This window comes from Tachysurus fulvidraco, chromosome 19 (assembly GCF_022655615.1).
Source record: "Tachysurus fulvidraco isolate hzauxx_2018 chromosome 19, HZAU_PFXX_2.0, whole genome shotgun sequence".
Classification (NCBI taxonomy): domain Eukaryota; kingdom Metazoa; phylum Chordata; class Actinopteri; order Siluriformes; family Bagridae; genus Tachysurus; species Tachysurus fulvidraco.
The window spans coordinates 13822430-13849103 of record NC_062536.1 but is presented as its reverse complement, the minus strand read 5'-3'; the positions used below and the strand labels follow the sequence as shown (position 1 = coordinate 13849103).

The window sequence follows — 26674 nt, the reverse complement described above, 5'->3', positions numbered from 1 at the left end:
AAATGTATTAGTTCAAAATAACCTTAAGTAATTTTAATGACTTTTAGGAACAGACGAACAAATAATTTAAAAAAATAATTTCTCAAAAAAGGATGCTACTGCGATTGACAGCAAAACAATAACTGTGTTTGTCTGCCATCTAGTGTACACATTTGGTAAACCATAAGCAAAAAAAGGAAGTAGTCTGGTATTTAGCTAAACAATCAAAAGTTTATTTATAGTAGGTATTTTCATAGGTTTCAGCATTCATGTAAACCTTTGTAGTAATTTTACCTAATAATAATTGCCCCAATAAGTGTAGCAACAAAGTATGTGTAGGAAATATATTGTACTGTATAAACTGCACACCACCACAAGAGGGCGCCATTTAACTTCAAATATCGTATAAAAGAAAGAAAGAAAGAAAGAAAATATATAGACTTAAGTAAACGTGCTGTGTTGTTAGCTGAGGGAATCTCTTTTCGAATCATAACAAATCAATAAATAAAAAAACAGAAAAACACTCGAGAACAAACTTCCAACAGAGACGTACCGCGTTGCACATAATGCGCATGCGCAGCTTTCAATTAAGTCCTTTGGAAAACATTGTCCCGATTTGCTGCTTCCGCGCATGCGCACAAAGACGCTCAGAAACTCTGAAAAAGTCGGCAACAAAAGTGGCAAATAGTAATAAATGGCTATGAAGGAACTTGGGGTCTGCTGGAGAAACTGGGAACAGACAAACGGATAAAACGCTCACAGTCTTCATATATTATCTAAAGCCAATCCCGGGTGCAGTTTAAAAAGAAAAGGTAAGTTGTTTAATGTGATTTAATGTTTAATAAACAAACTATTTGTCTCTAAAGTCATTTTTAATCAGCATTAATGAAAGCCATATTTTTATTTGGGGATAGTTTAATTATTTAAATTGCTTTCTGTTTTTGGTTGTTGTTTTTTTGTGTTTTTTTATACAAATACAAAAGGTCAAGTTATATATTTGGTTTTGTGTGTGTGTGTGTGTGTGTGTGTGTGTGTGTGTGTGTGTGTGTGTGTGTGTGTGTGTAATAATAATAATAATAATAATAATAATAATAATAATAATAATAATAATAATAAACAGCTGTGTCTGTATAATAGAATTCAAATCATGTAATCCTAGGCTTGAAAAAGATTTACAATGCTTTGCTTTCTTTAAGGATCTTATGTATGATGTACTGGTGAAAATTCAATGCATTATATGTATATGTTTATATTATAGGCAGCTAGAAATGTCTAACAGTTCAATATGAACTTTACCTGCTGGTGCTGTCATGGTTTAGTATTGGGACTGAGGCAGTAGATCAGAGGAACAAAGCAGGCAATCAGTGTCCTGATCTGCTTCACTTCTGTTTCCTCATTATCTGGTCACAGTTTGTCTTTAAACAATGCACAACAACTTGTACATTGTTACTGTGCTTTAGACAAAGGATTTTTAACCAGAGAGAATTATTAATAATCTCTAATCTGTTTTAATTGATTCAGTTTTCCTTTGTTTTTATTTTTAATAGCACTTTTAACAATGTATTTTAAATGTCTCACTGAAGACCGATGTAACTATGGCAAGGAAATCGTTAAATTATCCAAGCAAGAGTCAGAAGAATTTGATGTTTTCATGGTATAATAACTTAATATAATATTTTTTAGCTAAAAATATCTTGATTTATTTAAAATGCACAGGCAGGTGGTGAGGATCAAGAGAAAAATGGATTACAAAAGTCTTCTCGCACATCTTTCTGCAGTATAAGGAACAAATCTTTTTAAAAATATTGTTGTGAGCATTGTTTTATCATTTTATCCTTTATGTTGTCAGTATTTATCGGTTTGTTCTTATAAGCAGAAAGTGAACTTGGCTGTGAAGAAAAGCTGCAAATTGTGATACTCAAATATATCTGAATGACTGAGAATCATTGATAAATATAAGTAGTCGTCTCCTTTATGGTGTGCATAATGTTATGAACAATGACATCATAGTGTAATGTGTTTACAGCAGTAGTGGATTGAACAGCCAAAAGCCTTTAGTCCACATCCCCTGGAGGATAAACAGCGATTGTTGTAATGATTTTATGATTTAGAATGAGTCCACAGGGAGAGGACAGGAGTTGCGAAATTCCAGCTACATTTTTCAGCCGTCACTACAAGTCAGAAAAATGCTGTGAACCACTAGAGCAAGGAACGTGATGGTAATAGATAGATAAAAATATTTTTTCATTTTGAAAATATTTGTGAGGTTACTCTCCAGTCCTAAACAATAACTGTGTATGAAACTATGACCCAATACAATGTTAATACTGTACAGGTGAAAATGTAACTATATCTAACACATGTGCTACTGTACATGGATAAACCAGAGGTAACTTGGGGTCTTTCCCTGCACACACAATGCCATGTTATAGGAGAATAGTCAGTGATGTGGTAGTGTGATATGGCCTGATGTTACCACCCCAAAGTAGCACCTACAAATAGTTTTCCTCTAAACAGCATCTATTTGTATTGATCCCTTGAAGTTAAAATAATTGATAAAATAGAATATACATAAAGAATTACTTAAGTGTATGAAACAATGGCATTATGTTTGTAGTATCATAACTGAGAGTATGTCTTTGGTATTTTGTATAACTTGACCACAGTGGTTTGCCGAGAGCATGCTTAGTAACTAAGAGGAAATCAGATAAGAACTAGATCAGTCAATCATATACAGTATTTAACAAATGGGGACCTGAGTTCAAGCCTAAATCACAGACCAGCGAACACCCCAATGATCTGCTGTGTGGCTTTGTGTTTTTGTAATCTTTATTTAGTTGCCAAGAAGGTCATGGCACTCTATTCATATTCACGTTTATTCTTGTCAGGCTATACAAGAAACCGACTCTACTCTCATTTCATCCCATTGCTCAATCTGTTTCTTCACATCGACGTTCACGTGTGTGAACAATTTTGGATTTTCCAGCCCAATACCATGTACCACCTTGACTTGTGAAACAACAAACATGCCATAATGACTTCCTTTTCCTGGCATAATTTTAGGATTCGTTTAGGATACTTATGCTACAAATTGTAGTGTCATGTAATTTCATGGTTTCTTTCATCTCTACAGTCAACAAAAGCTCACTGCATTTGCAGTATATTGCTTTTAGCCAAGCTACAGTGCTGTGGCCGATATGAGGAGGATTAGGTTACATGCTTCATAAACACCTACATCAATTACACATCAGGCTTTTTCTACCTATAGCCCATAGCCAGATGGAAGCGTTCTCTCTCTCTCTCTCTCTCTCTCGCTCGCTTACTGTTGATCGCCACTCAGCCATCACTAAGTAAAAAATAGAATCAACAGAAATTAGAGACGTTGGACTTTTTTTTACTTCACTGAGTCACCCATAATTAAAAAAAAAAAGTCAGACATCTCTAATTTCTGTTGAATCTATGAGTTAGTGAGTGCGTTGGTGCTTTTTTAAACATTTACGGTAGCATACTGTCTTGAGACTAATGGAAGGCTGTTTGGCGCCTTGTTACACGATCCCACATATAAAGGAACTGCAAAACCAGATTTGTTTTGAGTTTTTACAACTCCTGCGCTGTCTGAAATCGTCCTCTCGCTTAATCTGATCTCTAACAGATACACGGTTAACAATCGAGCACTTTATAGGGCAGCAGTGTGGAGGAAAAAGCATCAGAGTGACCTGGCAAACCTAGTCTAAACTATTTTACAAACTGGTGCAACAAAGAATTGGAAGCAAATGTTGTATTAAACATTCTAACAAGTACACCGGCTTGACTTTATGTTGAGTAAACAGTTTCTTTTTGGAAACTGAAACAAATGTGTGTTTCCTTTTTTTTCTACAATAGGATATCAACTGTTCAGGAAGTTTGGAAAACAGTTCAAATCATGCATTATATAATAAATACGGAACCCATTCAGACACCGCATTCTTTCGGCGTGGTGTTCCTGTGTGCTGCAGCACAGCCATAATAGGAAAAAGACACTTGCACAGACAACAAGATTAAATACTTTTGGCCAGGCTCATCCTGTCTGACCCCAGCTTTTGTTTAGGATCCTTGGCTTGACACCATTTGCTAAACACCTTTATTGTTCGTGTAGTTTGTTCCGTGTGTGATGTTTCGACTGCGTTTGCGCTATAATTATCCCAAGCTTTCACAAGAATCAGTAGACCAAGACAGTAAGAAGAAGGAACAAACCGTTTTCACCTCTTAATTAACTTAATGCTTTGTTTCTTTCATCAGTAAACTGCATTTCTGTGTGACATGTTCAGAAATGTGTTATTTAGACACAATGGCAAATAAATAATGATGGATTTTCTTTTATAACATGCAACAGATAGACTTTACACAGAAAACCACCTCTTTTAAACTATACTGAAAAAGGAATTGTCTTTTATTAATAAGTATTTAATATTTTGGCTATAAAGCCCAAGAACCAGCTTTCTCCTCGTTTCCCATTCATTGGGACATCATACTGTACACTGGATGGGGGCGGAGTCTTCCTGGAGGAGACTCCGCCCATTAGGATAAACGTGTTTTAATTATGGACTAAAGGAAATCAGTCAGGAAAATGACTTTGTGTTTTGATTTGCATTTACTCTTTCTTTTAAGAGGACAGTTTGCACCACAACAGTTTTTTTTTATTATATATATTCTTTTTTTTTTTTGTCCAGTCAGTAAAACATCATGCAAGTCTGTTTCCATTCAAACGTCGCATATGGAAGCTTTTTCTCCCGACAATTTAATTATTCCTCAGACAACACGAATCAAGATAAGACATAACCATTTACATGAAGCCTCACAGCATATATTCTGTAATACAGATGATTAGCTAAGAGAGAGGCTCAAGTATAAGAGATTTCTTTGCTTCAGGTCACATATGTAGCACATTTTTAGTTTTGTTTAACATCAAGCTCAGCACGTACATGCGAATGTCTGCGACACGGAGCAGCGTGGGGTAATGGCCGAACGAGCGGATTGTTTTTCTTTCAAACTATCCTCCCTCTTGCCTGTCAACACATCTGGCCAATGTCAAACTATGTAAATAAACCAGAAGTTGATCCACCTTTGTACTGTTTGGGGCACCGAAGACTCCGAGCCAAATCGGGTTGTCTGATTATGTTTTAGTGAGAATTCCTTAGCAGGAAAATGGGCTATTCTATTATTACACTTCGAATGTGTTAACAACACTGCATTGCTGTAAGGGTTGTGTGCTATCTGTGTTTATATGAAGTGGGGGGCCTACATGAAGAGTGGTGTGATTTGTAAGGTATGTGAGCAAGAGCACATCTGGAGGAGTTTTCCAGGAACCCCAAGGGGAGGGGGGAGGTCTCTGTGTAAGGGGAGCAGGTCGTACGAGTGTCAGAGAAACCAGTGCATGGTACTGAGCTCAATCAGATCCCTAATCAGTGAGAGACTCCAGATTCAGTTGACTCCTTGAATGGGGAAGGCACCAGTGTCTATTTCACTTTTTGTAAACGTGCTCGTATTCGGCACCTTAATAACGTCAACCTTTCTGTATTAGTGGAAAGTATTGTTCCAAGCCAGAGATCATTCAGCACACTTGAAATGACTTTCTTTCATTTGAATAATTTTTCCATTGCACACTTTCCTGGAGAGACGAAATGCTCTTTATGGCATGCGCTCACCGTTTTTAGCGAAGCCTCCATCCTGACTTTCTTAGTTCTACTTTAACTTTGTTGATAATGTTATGACAAAATTAGCCTTTCCCAGAAGTTATGCAAGTCCCTTGTTTCTTTTTAATTCAGCCTGACATTATCAAAACAGCCTAAAGCTATTCTATTTGAAAAATATCCTTGTAGTCCTTTTGGGGGGGAAATACCAAGTTTAAAGGTTTTCCACAAGGATATCAGTCTGGCAGCTGACCAGAAAGTCAAACGAAGTGAGACGCTGACAAAGCATTTTGAATAAATAATGGGGAAAGCCACAGTGCTCGGGTGAGAGAGATCTCCACCCAAAACTCCAGTCTGGTTATTCAATATGTTTATAGTATCGGTCGGTCAGTCGTTCGCATTAAGCCGATTCAAAAGGTCATGTATTTGTTCTGCATTGTTTTATACTACGTTGCTTTTCTCTATGTTTTTGGTCCACAAGCTGTACTGTATATGTCAGCTTGTGTCATGAAACCAATGCAGCAGAATTCAAATAATAATTACAGGATGTTTGGATATCTGATCCACCAGGATAAGATGGGAAGTAACCACGCTTCCATGGAGTATTAATCCCAGGGAGTCAGGAAGCTAGGAATGCCATTACCGCACTGAACGGTTTTCTTATTATTACAGCAGAGAGGTTGGTTGCTTGGAGGAGCTAAGCACAAAGCGAAGCACAAAATGTATTACAAATGACACATCATTTGATTAGTGGGAATTTAAAAATTGGTTTTTGAGTGAATTACTCGAGAGAAGCAAACACTCTCTTTCTTTATTCTTTTGAATGAAATGGGTAACGTTGCTCACAAGAAACCTTTCATATATATTTTGGCTTTCACTATCCTCTATTTCATATAGTTCAGTATCCTTCATGATGTCTTCCACTGGTAAGTGCTTCGGTTCTTTCTAATGGCTTTTGCATTCACTGTGCAGGTTTGCAGGATGATGTCAGACGCTAGTGAGATGTTGGCAGCTGCCTTGGAGCAGATGGATGGAATCATCGCAGGTAATCTGAATTCTTCAGCAATTAATTGGCACGTGTTTCATGCTGTAACACTAAAATATCTGGGAATGTTCAGGGGAGTGTATACTTCTACAACGTGCTGTAGATGCATGCAACAAATAATAGACTTCTTTATTTTCTCCAATGATCTGCACAATTTTGAGGTGATGATCTATCAGTTATGGGTTAAATGTGGAAAATCCCCCAATAAATAGGTGCTCTTTATCAAGATCTTGCCAGTGACTTCTCTCAGAGGCAACTGAATCAATGCCGTCACACTTTTAGTGGTCTGGCAGTAAAACCCTCTGTCCAGGCTTTAATGGCTGACTGTGGGACACGATTAGATTTTTCCACTGAGTGAAATTCACTACTTATTCTCTCTGGCTGCACGTTGTGGTCCATCTCTGGGAACATCAGCAAGGCAGCAGGAAGAACGAACATATTTGCTGTTTGAATTAGAGCTTTTCTGTGCGTCTGCTCTCCACCGGCTCCTCTAATTGCAGAGCTTGATGTGCCAAAGTGTAAATCATCTAGCTTTAATGACCATAATGAGCATTTCTTTGCCATATTCACCTGGTCAGACTTGTCTTATTAAAGTTCTTTGGTTTAAAAAAAAAATATATGAAGTGAAAATACACCAAATTTCATATATGCTTATCCAGTGCTTTTGCATTTATTTTGATGAACAAGTCATTGTCACAATTCTTTAACGTTCTTGTTTCCTGATGTGCTTGTCTCTGGCCCTGTAGGCTCCAAGGCCATGAATTACACCAACGGTCTGTTTGACAGCCAGTCTCCCAGCTCGCCTATGTTAGGCAGCCTGCGTGCAGTCCACCTCCTAGAGGAACTGCGGGGGACACTTGAGCTGATGGACGCAGACGAGCGGGAGAACCTGTGCAGCCAAATCCCAGAGAACACTGCCGAGGGCCTGATGGAGTGGCTGCAGACCAGACTGGTGGGTCAAACATAGAGGGCTCTGCTTGTCACAATCTGTTGCAGGATTTTGAATGAGAGTTTATTGAAAGGTCCCAGATCAGTATAACTTAGTACCGTTTTTTAATAATGGTTTTCCATGCATGCATTCTGTCCCTGCATTCCATTGTCAAGCGGCTGCCAAAATAGACAGCACTTTTGGGTCACGTGTGTCAGCCTTTTCGGATTTATTTGTTATTGGTCTATATTTTAAAGCAATATTGCGTGTCTCGCTTTTAGAAAAATGCAACCGCCAATATTTATACAGGTTGAACAACCCACATTGTTATAAAAAGGAAGAAAATTGTTCTATTTAACAAAACGTAAAAGGTCAAGCTTAAAGAAGTATCAGCCGTTGGATTTCGTGGCCCTGTGTTGTTTCAGAACGTGTAATGTTTCTTACTTAGATATGGACATGTGTTTTTTCGTCTTCATCCAGCTTGTAAGGTTCTTTAAGTAGCGAGGCGACAACATTAGTGTTGACAGCAGTGTCCTCTGGTACATTGACTATCTTGTGTTATTCCTTCATGACCGAGCTTCAAGGTCCTCACACTTATTTTCCAGTCAGATAATCTTAGCTGAGCTTAAGAACAAGCTTGCACACTAAACCACTATGTCATCAGGCTTTGTCATTTGCCAACTCTGGTTTCACTGATTTGTAGGTCAGCTCTAATTGTGGAAAAATCATCACTCATCCTTTTCATCTATTTTCAACCCGTTTAGCAAACCTGGTTTCAGGGACTCTGCATCAATAACCTGTGTGACTTCCCTCAGAGAAGTAGAGCCGTGGGGTGTAGACAAAGCCCCCAACTCCAGGGTCGCTACCTGTGATGCAGGTCTCCGTTGCTGGGCCGTTGTAGCACAGGTTTTAGGGTTTTTACCGGCCATGATAAAACACCCAGTGTGTGTGTGTGTGTGTGGGTGGGGGGGGGGGGGGGAGCAAACACAAACGCAATGGGGTAAATATGCCGAAAACGGTTGCTCTATAAAATTAAGATGAAATCTGCAGGAGTCTCCAATCACATGTGTTTCCATTTACTGCTGAACAGCGCCCCCAATATATTTGATGTTTACCATTTTTTGCTTTAATATAGGAAGTCCCTCGAGGATTTTCTACACTGTTTTGTTCTTTTGCAGCTTTTTATGCAACTTGCAGAGTTTGTTGGGCTATTTTTTTGTGGCAAGCCACTTGAGCCACTTGAGTTGTTTTTTCAAACTCTTAACAATAAAGACTCAATAGTAAATACTTTCTTTTGATAGTCGTACTCCTGCTCAAAGCACATGAATCTAAGAGGATTTTTGCCAAATATGAAAAATTGGAAACGCCTCTCTAAATATTGTGGAGTTTGCTTGATTTTATTTTAATTTCAAAACAGGTTTAGACTTTAGAAAATGCGTAATCTGCAGTCTGAAACACTATAATATTTATCCTGTAATCACTATCTATAACTTCATCACTATGTTGGATCAGTTATAAACTCCATTGTTTAACTGACTGGCAAACAAAAGCATTACATCAGTTTATTTGCTCATTAAGAGGAGTATTTTAACTGTAAATTACACCAGCTGAATAATATTTGTTTATTTGTTTATTTGAATTTTTTTTTTTTTTTAATGTGGAAGTTTGGGCAGGAGATTTCCTAGAAGCAGTCCATCTTGTAAGCATTGCTATCGTATAACACACTGCTCAGACCTGTGAAGTCTCTTCTATTTGTCTGAAGATCCTGAACATTTTCAGCACTAGAGTCAGAAATGCTCTACTGCCGTCTGACCTGAAAGTGACCTGCCTGGTGTTAAACCAGTGCTGATGCAGGTTAACTCTTTAAATGATTTTGGGCAGATCATCTTGTGTTACAATGCAATTTGATGTTTGTTATCAAAGTTAACGTATGGTTTTGAATGTATGTTAACTATACTGTTGCTGTTCGTTCTGTTCGACTTCAGTTACAGCTCATAAGATTTGTAGTGTTTAATAAGATCATCTGAAGTGTCACGTGTTTCTCGTATTACACACACACACAACCATCCTGTTGGTTTGTTTTTCCTCTTTACCTTTACATGGCAAATGCATCTTATTTCATGTAACCTTTTTAAACCTTATCTAAAGAAGAAAGTAAGTGTAGAGGTTATAATAATAATTAAAAAAAAATGCATGCTAGCGTTATTGCAGAATCGTCTTGTGTATCATGTACTTTTGACTCAGTTTGTGCTTGTGTTTGTAGATTAACGGTCATGGATCCTCAGCGAGGGATTTGGCGTATCAGGAGAGACTGTCTCGGCTAGAGAGCGACAAGGAATGTCTGGTGCTGCAGGTGTGTAAGATGGTGGGGAAATGGGTTAGAAGTTGTTTTAGAATTGTCTAATGGGTTTTTCCTGCGGGGTTTATTTGTGGTGGTGTTTTTTGTTTGTTTGTTTGTTTTTTCTTAGGTGAGTGTTTTGACCGATCAAGTGGAGGTGCAAGGAGAAAAGATAAGGGACCTAGAGATGTGCCTCGAGGAACACCGGATGAAACTGAATGCCACAGAAGAATTACTTCAGCAGGTGTGTTGAGTGCGTGTCAGCATACACAACAAAATGTTTCAGGAATGTGCGTTATTTTTATTATTCCTTATTAACTGCTGAACTGGCACTGTTTTACATTTTTAAATTTTCATAAAACTTAAAAAAAATTTAATCAATTTTGTTTTTCTTTTCTTTTTTATTTCTTTTTTTTTTTTAACTTTCTTTTTCCTTTCTACATCAAGTGTCATCCAGAGGAGGGTGGGTTCATCTCAATGACTCTTTCTGAAGTGGCACAGGTGGTTAGATAAAGATATGCAGTTGTGCCTTTTAAATAATGGGTAAAAAAGGAAAAAAGTACAAAAATGACGCTTTGATTAAGGGGAAAATTATAAAAAAATAAATAAGTGATGTGCTGGTGTGATCTGGCCTATCACAATGTGTGTGTTAAAGTTTCATAAACAATTAATTTTCTGTGGTCCAGGATGGATGATTTTGTTTTATTTATCTATTTATTTTATTTAATAAGCTGTCCACAATCACCAGACATTTAATTCAAGGACAATTATCCCTTTAGGGTGAAATACAAAAACGGTGCATTGTGTCAGGCCACATCACTCCACACTATCAATGATTTGATTATTTACCTATAACCGTATTGTTGTATTCCTTACTTACTCCTTATCTAAAATGCAGAACTGTATTTCTTAATTTAGACTTTATCGAGTCCATAGCGATCACCTGATGAAACCACAGGAACTCGTCCTCCTCTAGGTGACCCCAGATAGTGTGATTTTGTAAATCATTTCTGTTCTATAACTTTATTCTATAGAGTCAAGCATTAAAGTTTTGTCATTTAAAAAATATATCGTATCAAAATGACGTTTGAGTAATTGAGACTTGAGAGCAAACTGTGAGTAATAACAAAGCGAATCGAGATTTTCTGAATGGAATTCAAACATTCAACAGCACTGTGGTATGAATCAAACATATTAACCGCTTTATTAATATATTAATGTGTTGTGCTTGTTAGGAGTTGCTTAGCAGGAGCATGTTAGAGACCCAGAAACTGGAGTTGTTGACGGAGGTATCCAGCCTGAAACTGAAGCTTACAACCGCAGATCATGAGGACAAGGAGAGTGAGGTAGCAACTGTGCATCATTTGGGATCATTTGGATCAGTCAAAAATGTGTGTTGGAATAAAGTCAGGTTCTTTTTATATTTTGAGCCAGATTTTTATCAGTGGTGACCAAAATCATCTATTGAATTTGTGCATCGCACACTTTCACGCCCTTCTGTGTCATACTCTTCATTAGCCATTTCCCTTTCTTTTGGAACACGGCTCTTAGATTTCCTTGTTTTGCATACAGATTAAATGTAATGATGCTGTTAAGCAGTCATTTAACACAAACAAGCATTAAACTAAGAATTATAGCCCTTAATAATTCATTAAAAGCTTAACAATGTCACATTTCACCAAAACATCATGTCGCCGTTCCTATACAGCCATGTGTAACCAATTAAACCCTTAACTCTGTCCAGGCATTGAGCTCTCGAGCCATTTCCTGCCATAAAGCTTAAACTGAGACTACACTAGTGCTATTCTACTTGCCCTAGACATCTGGGATTTTTGCTCTAAATTATGGATTTCATAAACTGGAAATGAAGAGCTGCTGTAAACACCAGACAAGGGAAATGCAGGCTTTGTTTTAGGCAGACTTTATGTATTTATAACATCAGCTTTATCTCTTATCAGAATGTGGCATCATGAAATTTTAGTTATTCATTCAGGGTGCCGCTTTTCCTCTCAAAAGGCATGCAGTTTTGACCATTCTCTTTCCACAACTCTGCTCCTGTACATTCTTGACACTTTACCTCCCTGATAAGCCTCTGTTCCTCCAGGCTCTTTATCAAGTGCTGAGTGAAATGCGCCACAGAGCGACTACTGCAGAGACAGAAAAAGTGCAACAGGAAAGAAGCCTGAAATCAACCAGAGTACGAACTTTGTGTTTTGTTTGATTTTTCTTCCCCCCCCCCCTTTCTTTTTAAATACATCACAAGAAGTGTACAATGAGACTGGTTCTCTTGCCCAAATGCACTCAGGTTTTTGTGTCTTTCTTCCTGATTTCTCCATTTTTATTTTTATTTTCCTGGTACTGTTTTCTAGTTGCTGTGCAATCTGTCTACAAACCTACGCTCTTGGCAATAGTACTTCTACACAATCACCTCTGGGGGTTTTTTTCCTCTTTCTTCTAATACAATACATCATCAATACATAATTCTACTCTGATTAGCTTTACTCTATTGTTACTCTAGCTATTTTTGCAAGGTTAACATTTTAGACGCCTTCCTCAAAAAATGGTACAAAATTAGTTAAAAGTCTGTGTGCATGACTGGCAGTCATTTCTTTGCTTTGGTTACAGTTAGTGTACAGTGTACATGTGGATCTTATTTGTCAGGATGAACTGGTGGCTATGCAGAAGCAGCTAGAAGAGCGGGAGCAGGAGCTGAGGAGACTGAAGGAGCGAGCTGAGGTCGTGACCTCTGATGGAAGCCAGAGCCGAGAGAAAGGTACGGGAATTCTCTCCACGCTATAAACTCTCTTAATATATTGGATAATTAATGGGTCTTATTTTCCCAATGGCAGGTAGTTAGGGGAGAAAGCTTTTCTATTTAGTAAAACTATTTTCTGATCTTCAGTGCTGTCCAACATTTATTTTAGAATGAAAGTCTGTTAACTTTTATGTTGGTTATTTTTTTTTTATAAACTTTAATCCTTTGTCATTCAGTTTTTTTAAATTACCCACAATGCCATGTCACCACCTGCTGATAGTATCTAGATATCTAGATCTCTATAAAATAATGTTATGCATATTATTTTATTTTGATAGTTGTAAGTCTAATTATTTGGTCACTTTAAACCTAAGGGTTAGTATAAAAGTACACAAAGTATTAATGAGGAAGTGCTGAAACACCAGCAGGAGCTTACATTTACAGTATTTGGCAGATGCCTTTGTCCAGAGAGACTTGCATATAATCTCATTTTTATACAACTGAGGGTTAAGGGCCTTGCTCAGGGGCCCAGCAGTAACGGCATGGTGGACCTGGGTTTCCAAATCTTAACCACTAAGCTACCACATCTTGAGTGGCACAGCAGAAAATTGTGGATGATATTAGACATATGAGCGTGTGTATGGTTATAAGAGTGGAAAGAGTTTGTTTTCACAATCCAGAATTGAAATTGATCCTGTAGCGTGATCAATAGCGGATCCATTGGAATTCTTTCCCTCTGGAATTCTTGCATTTCTTGCATGCAGTCAGTTTGCGAAGTCCTGCATTAAAAGTTCTATGTAAAATCTTATAACAGATTTTTCTGCTCGAGAAAGTTACAAATACCTTTTTAAAAGCCTGATTTGTCGACCATTGGAACAGCCCATGATAAACACTCTCTAACAGAGTGTATGTAGGTGGGTTCATATTAAACATGTCCAGACAAGTGATTTAAGGCTGGAGAAAGTTTCACCACCATCCTGCATTCTTATATCATATGGTAAGCATGTTTGTATCACTAGCTTTAACACTTCTGTATGATTAGGGTTATAGATGCAGTCTATTTAAGACTTGAATCAACTTGCTAGATATTGAATCAGTAAATATCCGGTTCATTCTGAATCACACTGTTATTCCACACTGTGCCATATACAGTAGGACTGTTAACATGTATTATTTTATTTATTTATTTTTCCCTTCATTTAAAAGAAGCTCGATCACTTGTACTTCCTGATTCATATTTTTGTTCAGTGTCTGTATCTGACATTTCTTTTTCTTTTCTTTTTTTTCTTTTTTTAGATTTGGATGTGCAGAGAATGAAGCAAGTTGTTGAGTCTTTAATGGAGTCTAACAATGAAAAGGTAAATTCTCACTAGATACTGACCTGTATCTCTCCTTGGTATACAATTTCAAAAGTCCAAAAAAACTGAAATTTTATAAAAATATTTCACAAATACTGATATTTTTGTGACTATATTTTATAATAAGAGTCTAAGGGACTTCTTTTTTTTGGGGGGGGGGGTCTTCTAAACAATTTTTTTATACATGACATTTTGGAAAATATTGAGAAATAAAATCGGTTCGAATAGTTAAAAAAAAAAAACAGGTACTTACTGAGGGGGAAAGATGAACTGGTACATAGACCATGTGTTTGTCTGAAAAATATAAATACAAAAAAAACATAGTTCTGAAAACTGTATATGGAAGTTAATAACACTTGGCGGTGTAAAATAGAGTTACTCTTCAGTTCTGTGTCCCAAAACATTTTATTATCCTTATAGTATAGTAAGCAATTTCCTAACCATTATATTTGTGTTAATTAAAGAACTAAACGTCATACTTTTTATCCATCTATAGTACCTTTTTTTTATATATAGAACAGCTGCAAAACAAATCACTTGCTGTTAATGATCGTTCTAGCAGCTCAAAATACTCATTCCCTCTCTTTCATTAAGACTTTGGCATGAAGGAAAACTTTTTGACAGTTACAAAGTTGTGACACCGAAGACTCAATGTATAAACGATGAATAATCGTCTTCTTACAGAAAAAGCCTCAGTGTTTGTTTTTGCCGGTTAAATAATAGCACATTATTTTTAATCCATTATGGTTATGTTGCATATCCGTCATACTGATCTGTGTGTTATTAAGGAAACGATAAGCTACAAGAACCAGCATTAATATTAATGGTCTTGATGGATCACTCAGCTCTACTACTGCTTCCCCCTCTTCAGCCCCCGCTTCCCACTTCGATGCAGGCTTATGCTCACAGGTTTAATCTTTTCCACAGGAACGTAAGATTGAAGAGTTGCAGCAGTCCCTGATGCTCTGTAGGAAAGTCCAGGATGCGGCGATGTCCGTGCAAGAAAAGAATGGTAAGGGATTATAGTCAAGATTTCATTGAAAATGGACAACCTCCGATTACAGGCAAGTAATCTCGTCCTGGATTTAGGTCATGTATCATTTCTTGTTTTGCGACTCAAGATTTATTCACTTCATTATTCATGCAAGAATTTTGGTGTCTGTTTTATATTCTGGACTGTGTAAGTAATTTCTTCAACATTTTTTTAACGTTAAACCACCACCATGGTCTTCTGAAGCTTCATTAATGTCAGCCCCAGAGATTAATTAAAGACTTTCTCAGATAAATAAAATCATCATCTTCAGCTACATTTATCTTTTATTTAGGATACAATTTGTGCACCAGTTTATACAAACCTGATTCCAAAAAAGTTGGGACACCTGTACAAATTGTGAATAAAAACAGAATGCAATTATGTGGAAGTTTCAAATTTCAATATTTTATTCAGAATACAACATAGATGACGCATCAAATGTTTAAACTGAGAAAATGTATCATTTAAAGGGAAAAATAAGTTGATTTTAAATTTCATGGCATCAACACATCTCAAAAAAGTCCAAGTCCATGTTTACCACTGTGTGGCATCCCCTCTCCTTTTTATAACAGTCTGCAAACGTCTGGGGACTGAGGAGACAAGTTGCTTAAGTTTAGGAATAGGAATGTTGTCTCATTCTTGTCTAATACAGGCTTCTAGTTGCTCAACCGTCTTGGGTCTTCTTTGTCGCATCTTCCTCTTTATGATGAGCCAAATGTTTTCTATGGGTGAAAGATCTGGACTGCAGGCTGCCATTTCAGTACCCGGATCCTCCTTCTGTGCAGCCATGATGTTGTAATTAATGCAGTATGTGGTCTGGCATCGTCATGTTGGAAAATGCAAGGTCTTCCCTTTCCCTTTGGATATACCTTTCAGCATTGACTGTGCCTTTCCAGACGTGTAAGCTGCCCATGCCACACGCACTCATGCAACCCCATACCATCAGAGATGCAGGCTTCTGAACTGAGTGCTGACAACAACTTGGGTTGTCCTTGTCCTCTTTAGTTCAGATGACATGGCGTCCCAGTTTTCCAAAAAACTTTGAGTCATCTGACCTCAGAACAGTTTTCCACTTTGCCACAGTCCATTTTAAATGAGCCTTGGCACAGAGAAAACGGCTGCGCTTCTGGATATGGCTTCTTTTTTGGCCTATAGAGTTTTAGCCGGCAACGGCGAATGGCACGGTGGATTGTGTTCACCGACAATGTTTTCTGGAAGTATTCCTGAGCCCATGTTGTAATTTCCATTACAGTAGCATTCCTGTATGTGATGCAGTGCAGTCTAAGGGCCCGAAGATCACAGGCATCCGGTATGGTTTTCCGGGAGATTATTCCAGATTCTCTGAATCTTTGGATGATATTATGCACTGTAGATGATGATAACTTCAAACTCTGCAGTTTTTCTCTGAGAAACTCCTTTCTGATATTGCTCCACTAATTTTTCACCGCATTTGTGATCCTCTGACCATCTTGACTTGTGAGAGACATTTTATACCCAATCATGTTGCCAATTGACCTGATAATTTGCATATTGGTCCTCCAGCTGTTCCTTATATGTACATTTAACTTTTCCGGCCTCTTATTGCTACCTGTCTCAATTTTTTTGGAGTGTGTAACTGTCATGAAATCCAGAATGAGCCAATATTTGGCATGACATGACATGACATAACATTTGATATCTTATCTATATTCTATTGGGAATAAAATATAAGTTTAAGATTTGTAAATTATTGCATTCCTTTTTATTCACAATTTGTACAGTGTCCCAACTTTTTTTGGAATCTGGTTTGTAGTTTTACACATGAATGAGTGTTCTGTAACATTGTAGAACCTTAGCATGTGAGGGTGTGGAGGAAGATGTGTGAGAGAGGAGGGATGTTAGCTAAGCTTTGGGCTCGTGTTTATTCAGTCAGTGCTTTCACTAAATCAGGTTTTGCGCCGTCAAGTTCAATTTGTGTGTGTGTGTGTGTGTGTGTGTGTGTGTGTGTGGGATTCATCCACTCAACCACACTTTCTCTCATTATGGCTGTTATTGAAAGCGCAATAAGTCGACTGCTGTTTGAGACACAGGTGATATTGCTGTGAACAGAACCATAGCTTTGTGCTCTGATCTTCTTCACTGAACATTTAAAGACTCAGCCTTCATGTTAAGTCTATAATGAACTCAGAAACTATGCTGACCTGTACATTTCTCAAAAGCTCTTGCTTGCACAATTCCACTCAACTACAAACCGTTGTAGAAAGGACATTATTTACATTATTTCCTGGCCAGTGTCAAACAAATGAGGATAAGGTTCTCTTCTGGGTCTGGTTCCTCTCAAGGATTCTTCCTCATATCATCTCAGGGAGTTTTTGCTTGCCTCCGGCTTGCTCATTAGGGATAAATGTTAGAAATAAATATGAACTTTCTTCAAAAACTTGTACAAATGTGTATTCCATGTTTCTGTATTTCTGTAAAGCTGCTTTAAGACAATGTCAGTTGTTAAAAGTGCTATACACATAAATTGAAATGAATTACAGATTACCAGTCTGCTCGTCCCGCCTCCTCTCCATTCACAGCTGGCTCTTGGCCACACTCCCAACAGCACAACTATATATACACACCATCTCACTCCCAAATCCCAAACCATTTTTTTATGACCATTGACAAAATAACTGGTTTATGGAACTTAAAAACAAAAAGAAACCAATAAGTGTGGTTGAAATAAAAAATTATGCAGTTGAGATTATTTTCTTGTTCAAATGTAGCATCAGTCCTCGCTGCAAAGAATATACGAGTAAACAAATTATGTTTAAGACTGTAGTATTTCTATGGTTTTAAATTTTCTTTAGCATCTAATCTAGCTGCTGAAAACAAAGACATAATGCAACCTTGCATCTGTCCATAACTCTGCTGTATATATGGAGCTCTTGTCTTGGAGCTTCTCTTTTCATTTCCTCACTTTAAACACACTTCTTTGTCTTTGGGATTTTGACTTAACGCAGTTGAATGAAACAGACTGATGTTTGTGTTTGCGATGGCAATTTTTTATCTACAAGTAATTGAGAGCTACAGAGAATTAATAGTTTCATAGTCAAGCACTTTTTAGCTTATTTCTGCTTACATAGTCACATTCAATAGTCTACATTACAAATATTGCTACTGTACATCTGTAACGTTTAAAAACCAGACGGTGTGTTCTCAGACAGAGTCGATGAAGAAGACACAGAGACGGGACGGTGTGAAAGTTCATCCAAATCCGCAACCACTACAGTTACTGAGACTCATTTCCTCACAGGCGCAGGGGAGACTGATGAGGTATGGTTTATACTATCTCTAAGCCCCACACACACACAGACAGGGTGTACACAGGATGTCCCACAGGCTTCCTTTGCGACAGTCATGTCCAACTCTTTTGTCTTTTCTTCTTGGGAGTATTTCTCCTCATTGTGTAATGTCATGGATGTTAATTGGAATTTTGTGAATACACTTTTTTTTTAATGGTCAATGTATATTACTCACTTTTATTGTTGTTTGTGATAAAAGATAAGAGCGTGATTTTAAGCGCTGTATCTTTCTGTTTTTGTTCTGGCTCTCTCACAGCCTCAGGTGATTCCCTGCACCGAGTTTCTCCCCAAGTCCTCTGAATACAAATTCGCAGCTGATGCTGATCCATGCCTTCTAACACACAGGTCTGAGCTCTGTTCCCTTCCTAAAGCTCCCCATTTTCCAGAATTCCACTGAATACAATTATACCAGAAAGTAAGAGGATTTTGATGGTGGATTTAATGTGTACATAGTCAGTTAGGTCTATTACATTAATACATGGACGGATTATTGTACCGATTTTGAATCCACTCGAGCGCTACAGTTGCGATACATCTTTGAAATGTCTGAGAAATAATATTCATTTATACAGACTTACATGTTTAGTTGTTTGGTTAAACACATTTGGGAGAGATGTTAGTTTTATTTTAAATAAATTAAAAGGAATTTTTGTATGTAATGTTTGTTTTTTTGTTTTTTTTTGGTTTGTATGTTTGATCGCAGTTCCTCTGAGAGGCTTGGATCAGAAAACTCATCTAACAGAGAAGAGGTGTGTCTGTCTGTGTGTGTCTGTCTGTGTGTGTCTGTCTGTGTGTGTCTGTCTGTGTGTGTCTGTGTGAGAATTTTGGTATGTGTGCATGTCTCTACTTTTGTGTACAGTGTTTGAATATTTTTGTGTTTTGTGTCAGCGCCCCCTGCTGTTTGTAATAGTAGCCACAGGCAAAAAACATTTACTCTGTACAATATATCTCTTGCTGTATGCGCACGTGTGAATATTGAGCAGCTCAGTAAATTAGTTAACACATGGATTTTGGTGTGATAACTAAACAACAAGGACTGAATCACAAGATCTTGACTTCCCACATCATTACAGACAGTAATCATTTTTACATGATCATAAGATTGATGATGATGTCTTTCTCTCTTTCAGGCTGAGTCTGGAGAAAGCCCAGATAAGAAAAGCAGCTCTCTCACATTGTCCCCCTCTCAGTCCAGCCCAGGTGGCAGTGAAAGTTTTGGCACCAAAAAAATACGCTCCTCCTTTGGACGGGGTTTCTTCAAGATCCGGGGCGGAAAGAGAACCGCCAGCTCTCCTGATCTAGGTGTGCTCTGACTCGTAATTGAGGAAAGTCATTTAATGTAATGTAAATCCACGTTCATGTCTCCACTATGTGATCTAATGAGAAAGCTAGCATTTTCTTTCTTTATCCTCAACAGAGATGTGCTTATTTTAATTTCAGACACAGAAGGAGGGCCATTTATTTTATGTTTTAATAGATAAAGAGAATCACAAACAGTGGAGAAAACTACTGGTTCTTTGTACAAGTGAGAGTCCAGACCACTATCATATAGTGGTGATCTTTATATTCTAGATCAAGAGTAATCGCTTTGGTTTGGTCCAAAAAAAAAATCATTTTGTGCACAGCACAACATCGGTGAATTCTCTATTCTATTGGGCAAGTTGTCAAACAGCAGCTCTGATGGTTGAGTCAACGATAATTCATGAGTTGGCTCTAATCGTACTGTATTGGGTCTCACCCCTCTCATGTTTGATACTGTTCTACACCTGGTCCATACAAGAAATTGTTTTGGGTCTCATCTGCTTCACATAAGCAGTTACAGTGGTTCTGTGTGTGGCTTTGGCTAACTAAAAAAATCAGCTAATCCCATGCTGGTTATCGGGCTGTTTTTGCAGGTGAGGCAGAGAGAAAGAGGACCGAGCATTTAGATCTGGCTGGATCTCAATCTCCCAAACCAAAGGAGCATGCAATCTCGCCTGAAAGCAAGAAGAAAGCTAAGGGGATCCGAAGATTCTTCGGAATGTAAGTCTTTTTTTTTTTTTTTTTTTTTTTTTATTTGCTTATTTACCAAAAGTAGCATTTACAGTTCAAAACCGAACTATTTCTTGTAACACTTTCAATTTTTTTTCCAAGGATGAGGAGGAGCCAGTCTACTTCGCTGAACCCGGAAGATGCTCCCGAGTCAGAGTTCAGTAGAGGCGGCCTTAGAGCCACAGCCGGCCCGAGACTTGGTTGGTCACGTGACTCGCAACGCAGCAACAATAAGTACGTTGTTGTATTTAAAGCACGTTTAACTTTGATTTGTAATAAACATCTTAATTATTAATCACCTCATAAAGTCATTTTTTATGGGAATCTAGTGCAATTTTATTTTCACAGTTTGTAAAGTTCACCTTTTTTATCACTTACACAACCACACATAGTGAAATGCTTCTCGACTCTCTGCATTACAAAAACGGTGTCCATAGGAATGAAGAGAATAAACTTTCGAGGTTTGGGTCAGAGCACAGGGTCAGCCATGATCCAGCACCCCTGGAGCAGTGAGAGTTAAGGGCCTTGCTCAAGGGCCCAACAGTTGCAGCTTGGCAGTTCTGAGGCTTAAACACTGATCCTCTGTTCAACAGCACAAAGCCTTAAACGCTTGAGCCACCACTGCCTTTTTAAGGATCTGAAACCTTTCCCTTCTTTCTAAACCTTATTTCTAATGAATGTAATTATTTTTCCTCAACTGTCAAAATATGAGCATGTGAAATCTTCTCAGGTCAGAATAACAACTTCCACTTGTCATGTTAAATAATGGAGGAGACGCTTGTAGAGGATTTTGATCTCTCCACTACTGTATGTAGAATGTAATCTCATTTTGGCAGAAGAGTGAACTTCAGTTCAGACCACAGCTAAACGGTCTTCACAATACATCATATTAAAAAACTTCACTACAGCTCCTAAAGCTACAAAACAGCCCCACAGCATGTTTAGTTTAGTGATCCACTAAACATTGTTTACAGTGGGTATTAGTGGTATTATTGCTTGTATTTGCTCCTCATGATTCACCGATGCTGTACATGACCAAAGTATTCCGTCTCATCTGACCACAACACACTGTATTCTCCTGCATGTTTTATTCTTTACAGGTCCCACCTGCGCTTACTGTTAGGCAGTTTATTACTTTTCTATACCTTATATTCAAATAAAGTATGTTGTATAGAATTGTAGAGTATATAGTATGTTGTTCTTAACCTGACATGGACTCCACAAAACCTTATGATCCACTTTAGATCAAATGCATCGGCATGTCCGGCTTTAGGAGCAGAGATCAGCAATGCCAGGAAGAGTTGGTGGGAAAAACCACTGATTTATCTTTTAATTATAATCATTTCTTTAGCTTTCAATTAATATTTGTGCTCTCTGCTTTCAGTAGGCTATAGTTGCTAAGCAACATAATGGCCAAGGATTATGATATTTTACAGACAAACACTGAGGCATTAATAAAGATTTCCATCTTTTTGCACTTATGTAAAGGATTTTATAGTGACATCAACTTGGATCTTAGTCAGATTCTAGAATGTATTTACCGTGAACAGTGTTTTAGTCTGTCAGTAATTTTGCTGCATGCTTTTTAACGTCATTTTTTTTTTTTCCAGATCAAATATCTTCTTTATTTGCCTGAATGGAACATTTTATGTCAGTTTTGGCTGCTGCCAATAATTTTGACTACATATTTTGTTGTTTTTCTCTTCCTTGTCAAATTCTGAAGTGAGCTTAACACCTCGTTTGCAAGCTGGAGTACAGAGCAGGTGTGTGAGTGGCTGCAGGAGCAGGGCTTCAGTCTGTACGTGAGTCATGCTCAGCGGTGGATCCGCTCTGGACAAATGCTACTAAACGCCTCACAGAATGATCTCGAAAAGGTCCGAGCATCAAAGAGCTTCATTTTTGAACATTAAATGGTAGTGTTACTGTGATTTAATTAGTGCTTAATGTACTCGTGTGTGTGTGTGTTGTAGGAGCTGGGCATCAGACATCCTCTACACAGAAAGAAGCTCCAGCTTGCTCTTCAGGCTCTGGGCTCAGAGGAGGACGACGCTAAAAGCAAACTGGACTTCAACTGGGTTACTCGTAAGTCACTGCCAAGTAAAGCATATAGCTACTAACAGGAGGACCAGTGCAACATGGTGCAAGACTGAACTAGTCATCATCAGAGATAGCTGACTGTTTCTCTCTGGTTCAGGGTGGCTGGATGACATTGGACTGCCTCAGTACAAAGCCCAGTTCGACGAGGGCCGGGTGGACGCACGCATGCTTCACTACATGACCGTGGTACGTCACGTGTAGCTTTGAGTCACAAATTATATTTGGAAACCAAAAGCAAGTAACTAATGATACTAAAACAAAAGAAAACCATAAACAATGGTGAAAACCTTTACATGTATTTCATGGTATTAACGTAACTTCTCTACATAACTTCTACATTACAGATTGGTCCTACAAGCAACTCTTTTATATGTAACATGAAGTTTTAAATATATTTATATTTAATTTTAAAGTAATAATTAAATAGTTTATACATGCATTTAGAAATGATCTTGAATAGATGTGCTGTTAATGACACCAGACCGAGTCGTCCACTAATAACTTTTATTTCTCTGGTTATTAAAATGACCATTAAGCCGGTTTTAGGTACTCTGTATTTTATGTAAATGGTGCACATTTGCTCATAACACACAAGGTCGGTTGTTTCATTCTTTTTATAATTGACAATAATAATCGATTGCCTGTTCTTTGTAAATAACAAATTTCATGTCAGGATGATTTGCTGGGTCTGAAAGTAGTCAGCGTGCTACACCATCTCAGTATCAAGAGAGCCATCCAAGTGCTGCGCATCAGCAACTACGAGCCCAACTGCCTCCGACGCAGACCATCTGATGAGGTTCTATTCATCCCACCACATACACTGCACTGTTTATCCCAGTATGTGTTATTAATTCTAGCGCTCTGTGCTTAGAATAACATCACACCAGAAGAGGTGTGCCAGTGGACCAATCACAGAGTGATGGAGTGGCTGCGCTCGGTAGACCTGGCGGAGTATGCACCCAACCTCAGAGGAAGCGGAGTGCACGGAGGACTTATGGTATGCCGAAGAACAATACGAGCATCATAAAAAAAATCCTGCATAGCTCCACCTTCATGTTTTCATGTTTTGTTGTCTCAGGTTCTAGAACCTCGGTTCAACGTTGAGGCCATGGCCCTCCTCCTGAACATCCCACCTAATAAAACGCTCCTGAGGCGTCACCTGGCCACCCACTTTCACCTCCTGATTGGTGCAGAAGCAGAGAGACTCAAGCAGGAGTGTCTCGAGCATCCTGACTACACGCTGCTCAATGCCACAGCGAAAGTGAAGGTAGTAAAATCTTCATTATATTTCTATATATTTAACTGTTCTTCAGATGATTTTCAGTAAAGTGATTCATATCATTTCAGCCTACCTACATTGCTTACACAATAATACCAACTTTTTAGCAAATTTTAGCTTTTTGGAATATTCAGGAACAAATCTATTACTAACACAGCGGACACTGCAACAAGGCTTAAAAGGTCTGCCTCACATCTCCAGGATTGAGGGTTGGATTCCTGCTTCAGCCCATGTGTGTCGAGTTTGTTCTCTCTGTGCATTCATGTGCTAGTTCCCTTGTGTAGGATAAACGTATATTTACTAATGCTCAGTGTCCATCATTGTTGTCTTAATTCATCTCTTTATATTTGACCAAACTATTCATTTTATTAACAATGAAACTGGTCAAAGAAAGACATGACCAATGTGTCCGCTGCAGTGGAAACTTGAAGCTTTGACATGAAGTATTTATTGTCCTGTCCTGTCCAGCCGAGACGTCTGTCCTTCGGTGGTTTCGGTACGTTGAGGCGGAAGCGACAGGAGGAGAGTGAAGAATTTCTGTGTCCTCTAGAAGTGCAGATGCCCCACAACGGCAGCTTCCACAGGGAAGAGTGCATCAGTGAGGACAACCTGAACCAGCTGGAGCAGGTGCTGCACCTTCTCACCTAAAACTGTACCTGATGGGCTTATATTTAGCTTTAAACATTGTCTAGTTTGTGTTTATGTACCTTTTTAAATACGTGTCTGTGCTGGTAGATGGAGGACTCGGAAGGCACAGTGAAGCAGATCGGAGCCTTTTCTGAGGGGATCAACAACCTCACTGTAAGAGATCCACTTTTCATTGACAGCATAGACGCTCATAACTGACGTTCCTGCAAATGATCAATGCAGTTCAGTGCATTTTAACTGTTTCCCACCTCTTTCATAGACGTTTTTTTTTACACACAAAGGATCTTTTATTTATTTAAAACGGTCCCTCTTTTCCACATACATACACTGACAAAATAGTTGGTACCTTTTGGAATGGTGAAACAGACAAAAAGTAATAAGAAATAAATATATACTGAAAATTGACTAATGAAATCAGACATTGTTTTTGAATTGTGGTTCAACAGAAGCATTTAATTCAGTTAATTTGTATAGCACTTTTAACAATTCACATTTTCAAAGAAGCTTTACAGAAGTATAGAAACAGAAAAAAAAAAAAAAAAAGTTTAAAACTAGATCTGTAAAGTTCGTCGCAACAAACTTTGATGTTGGCTTTGACGATGACCCAGGACCTGCGACTGAGACCAAGCTTTGACACTGAGCGGCACATTATGTCCGTGACCATTGTGGGGTTTTAGTTCTTTAATGCAAGGGTACCAATTTTGTCCATGTGTATGTTTGCCCATTCAGAATCATAGAGGGTGCAAACTTTTGCACTTCGCTCTGTCTGACATTTTATTTTACATATTTGTTTCTAACAGATTTTCTTTAGATTGGATTATTTGTGTATTTTGTGTGTGTGTGTGTGTGTGTGTGTGTGTGTGTGTGTGTGTAGAGTATGCTGAAAAAGGACGAGTTCTTCAAGGATACGCCGTCTCACTCTCCAACTCCATACACCAACTCCAGCACGTGAGATGCAGAAGTAAGCCAGTGTTAGCTGATGATCCTGGAGAACCAAACATCTGTTCCTTTACTGTGATTCTTACAACAAAGCTTCAGTACTATCATACTACTATGAGACTATGTTCTGGTCTGACAATCAAAAGCAATTGACGACAGTGGAATGTTTTATTTATTGCCTTTTACTGTCTACACCATAATGTGTTTCAGTGTTCCTTACAAAGTGCACCAAAGACTGCAAACAACAATCCAAAGATACTTTAATCTTGTTTTAGTTTAGATTACCTCCTTATTCTTGTACTCGGATTTAACGTGTCCGTCGACTCCTGCATTATAATCGCATGTGTTACTGAATTTCGACGCTTACTGCCTGGCTGATACATTGGGAGTATGGAGTAATAATATTCTCATTTGAAACAATTAGTCTGCACATAACTGGACAGTTATTCCTTAAAAAACATGTCTATGTGAGTGTGAGTGTGTGAGCTTTTATGAATTGAAGTCAATAAAGATTCTTTGAATTTTCTTAGTCTGTTGCATACATACATTGCTCATGAATGGTTTAACATCGTGTCAAAATGTAGTTTACCCCTTTATGGACACCTCGGGACGTTTTTTTGTCCCCTTCAGGGCATAGTTTCCCCATTTCTTAGCTATATTTTTCTCTGTTTCAGCTAGAGGAATGATTTGGGACAAACCTTTATATAACATACTTTGAAAATACATGTAATTTGATGTGGGAAAACAGCCAATAAATTAAATCTCTATAAAAATATCATTAATTTTTTTTTTGCATAAATCTGTTAATCAACCTGAGCTCTAATCAACACACTAAATATTTAAAATGTACTCTTTAATTACCAATTTATTTAGTGAGCTCACTAATTTGCATATAAATACACCAAAATGAATTATTTTTAATATAAAAAGCCAACTGGATATGGATATATATATAAGATTACTAACAACGTTTATGAATTTAGTTTTTGTGCATCAGATTTGAATTTTTTCCTCTTTAAAAAAAAAGTTTTGATTGTTTTAGACGTTTTGATTAGGAGTGAAGTTAATTTTAACAGTTTTTTTTTCTCCTTCCATTAAAAGTGATTGTTATATAAAATTCTCAAAAAAAAAAACTTTCATCTGGTGGACGTTTTCAAGCACAGAGGTACAAGTAAAGGTCCCGAAAGGTTAAGACCTTTTTCTATTTAATTAAGTAGATTGATTAGTAAAATGAAGCTAAGATTAATTC

General features: G+C 37.8%; 1 protein-coding gene across 2 annotated transcripts; it reads left to right on the top strand.

Annotated features, from left to right (window-relative positions):
* The first annotated feature begins 600 nt into the window (after nt 1-600).
* Nucleotides 601-25954, top strand: ppfibp1a (PPFIA binding protein 1a). 2 transcript variants are annotated; one of them, XM_027151328.2, is made up of 25 exons: nt 602-791; nt 6621-6693; nt 7440-7645; nt 9885-9974; nt 10090-10203; nt 11195-11305; nt 12064-12156; nt 12621-12732; nt 14011-14072; nt 15000-15084; nt 18290-18402; nt 18688-18776; nt 19135-19180; nt 19562-19733; nt 20327-20453; nt 20565-20696; nt 22186-22336; nt 22433-22544; nt 22657-22745; nt 23233-23355; nt 23431-23556; nt 23638-23826; nt 24307-24465; nt 24574-24639; nt 25361-25954. In XM_027151328.2, the coding sequence occupies exons 2-25, from the start codon at nt 6630-6632 to the stop codon at nt 25436-25438; spliced, it is 2709 nt and encodes a 902-aa protein (XP_027007129.1). In that variant the 5' UTR covers nt 602-791; nt 6621-6629; the 3' UTR covers nt 25439-25954. The 2 variants fall into 2 exon arrangements, with proteins under 2 accessions (XP_027007130.1, XP_027007129.1); XM_027151329.2 differs by lacking the exon at nt 12064-12156 and having other exon boundaries at nt 601-791.
* Nucleotides 25955-26674: the final 720 nt, after the last annotated feature.

Bases quoted from the DNA above. Each gene is read 5' to 3' on its own strand.
- ppfibp1a (XM_027151328.2), top strand. From the start codon at position 6,630: ATGATGTCAGACGCTAGTGAGATGTTGGCAGCTGCCTTGGAGCAGATG. The intron at 12,157-12,620 runs GTACGAACTTTG...CTTATTTGTCAG, and splicing joins GAAGCCTGAAATCAACCAGA to GATGAACTGGTGGCTATGCA. The intron at 22,545-22,656 runs GTAAGTCACTGC...TCTCTGGTTCAG, and splicing joins GGACTTCAACTGGGTTACTC to GGTGGCTGGATGACATTGGA.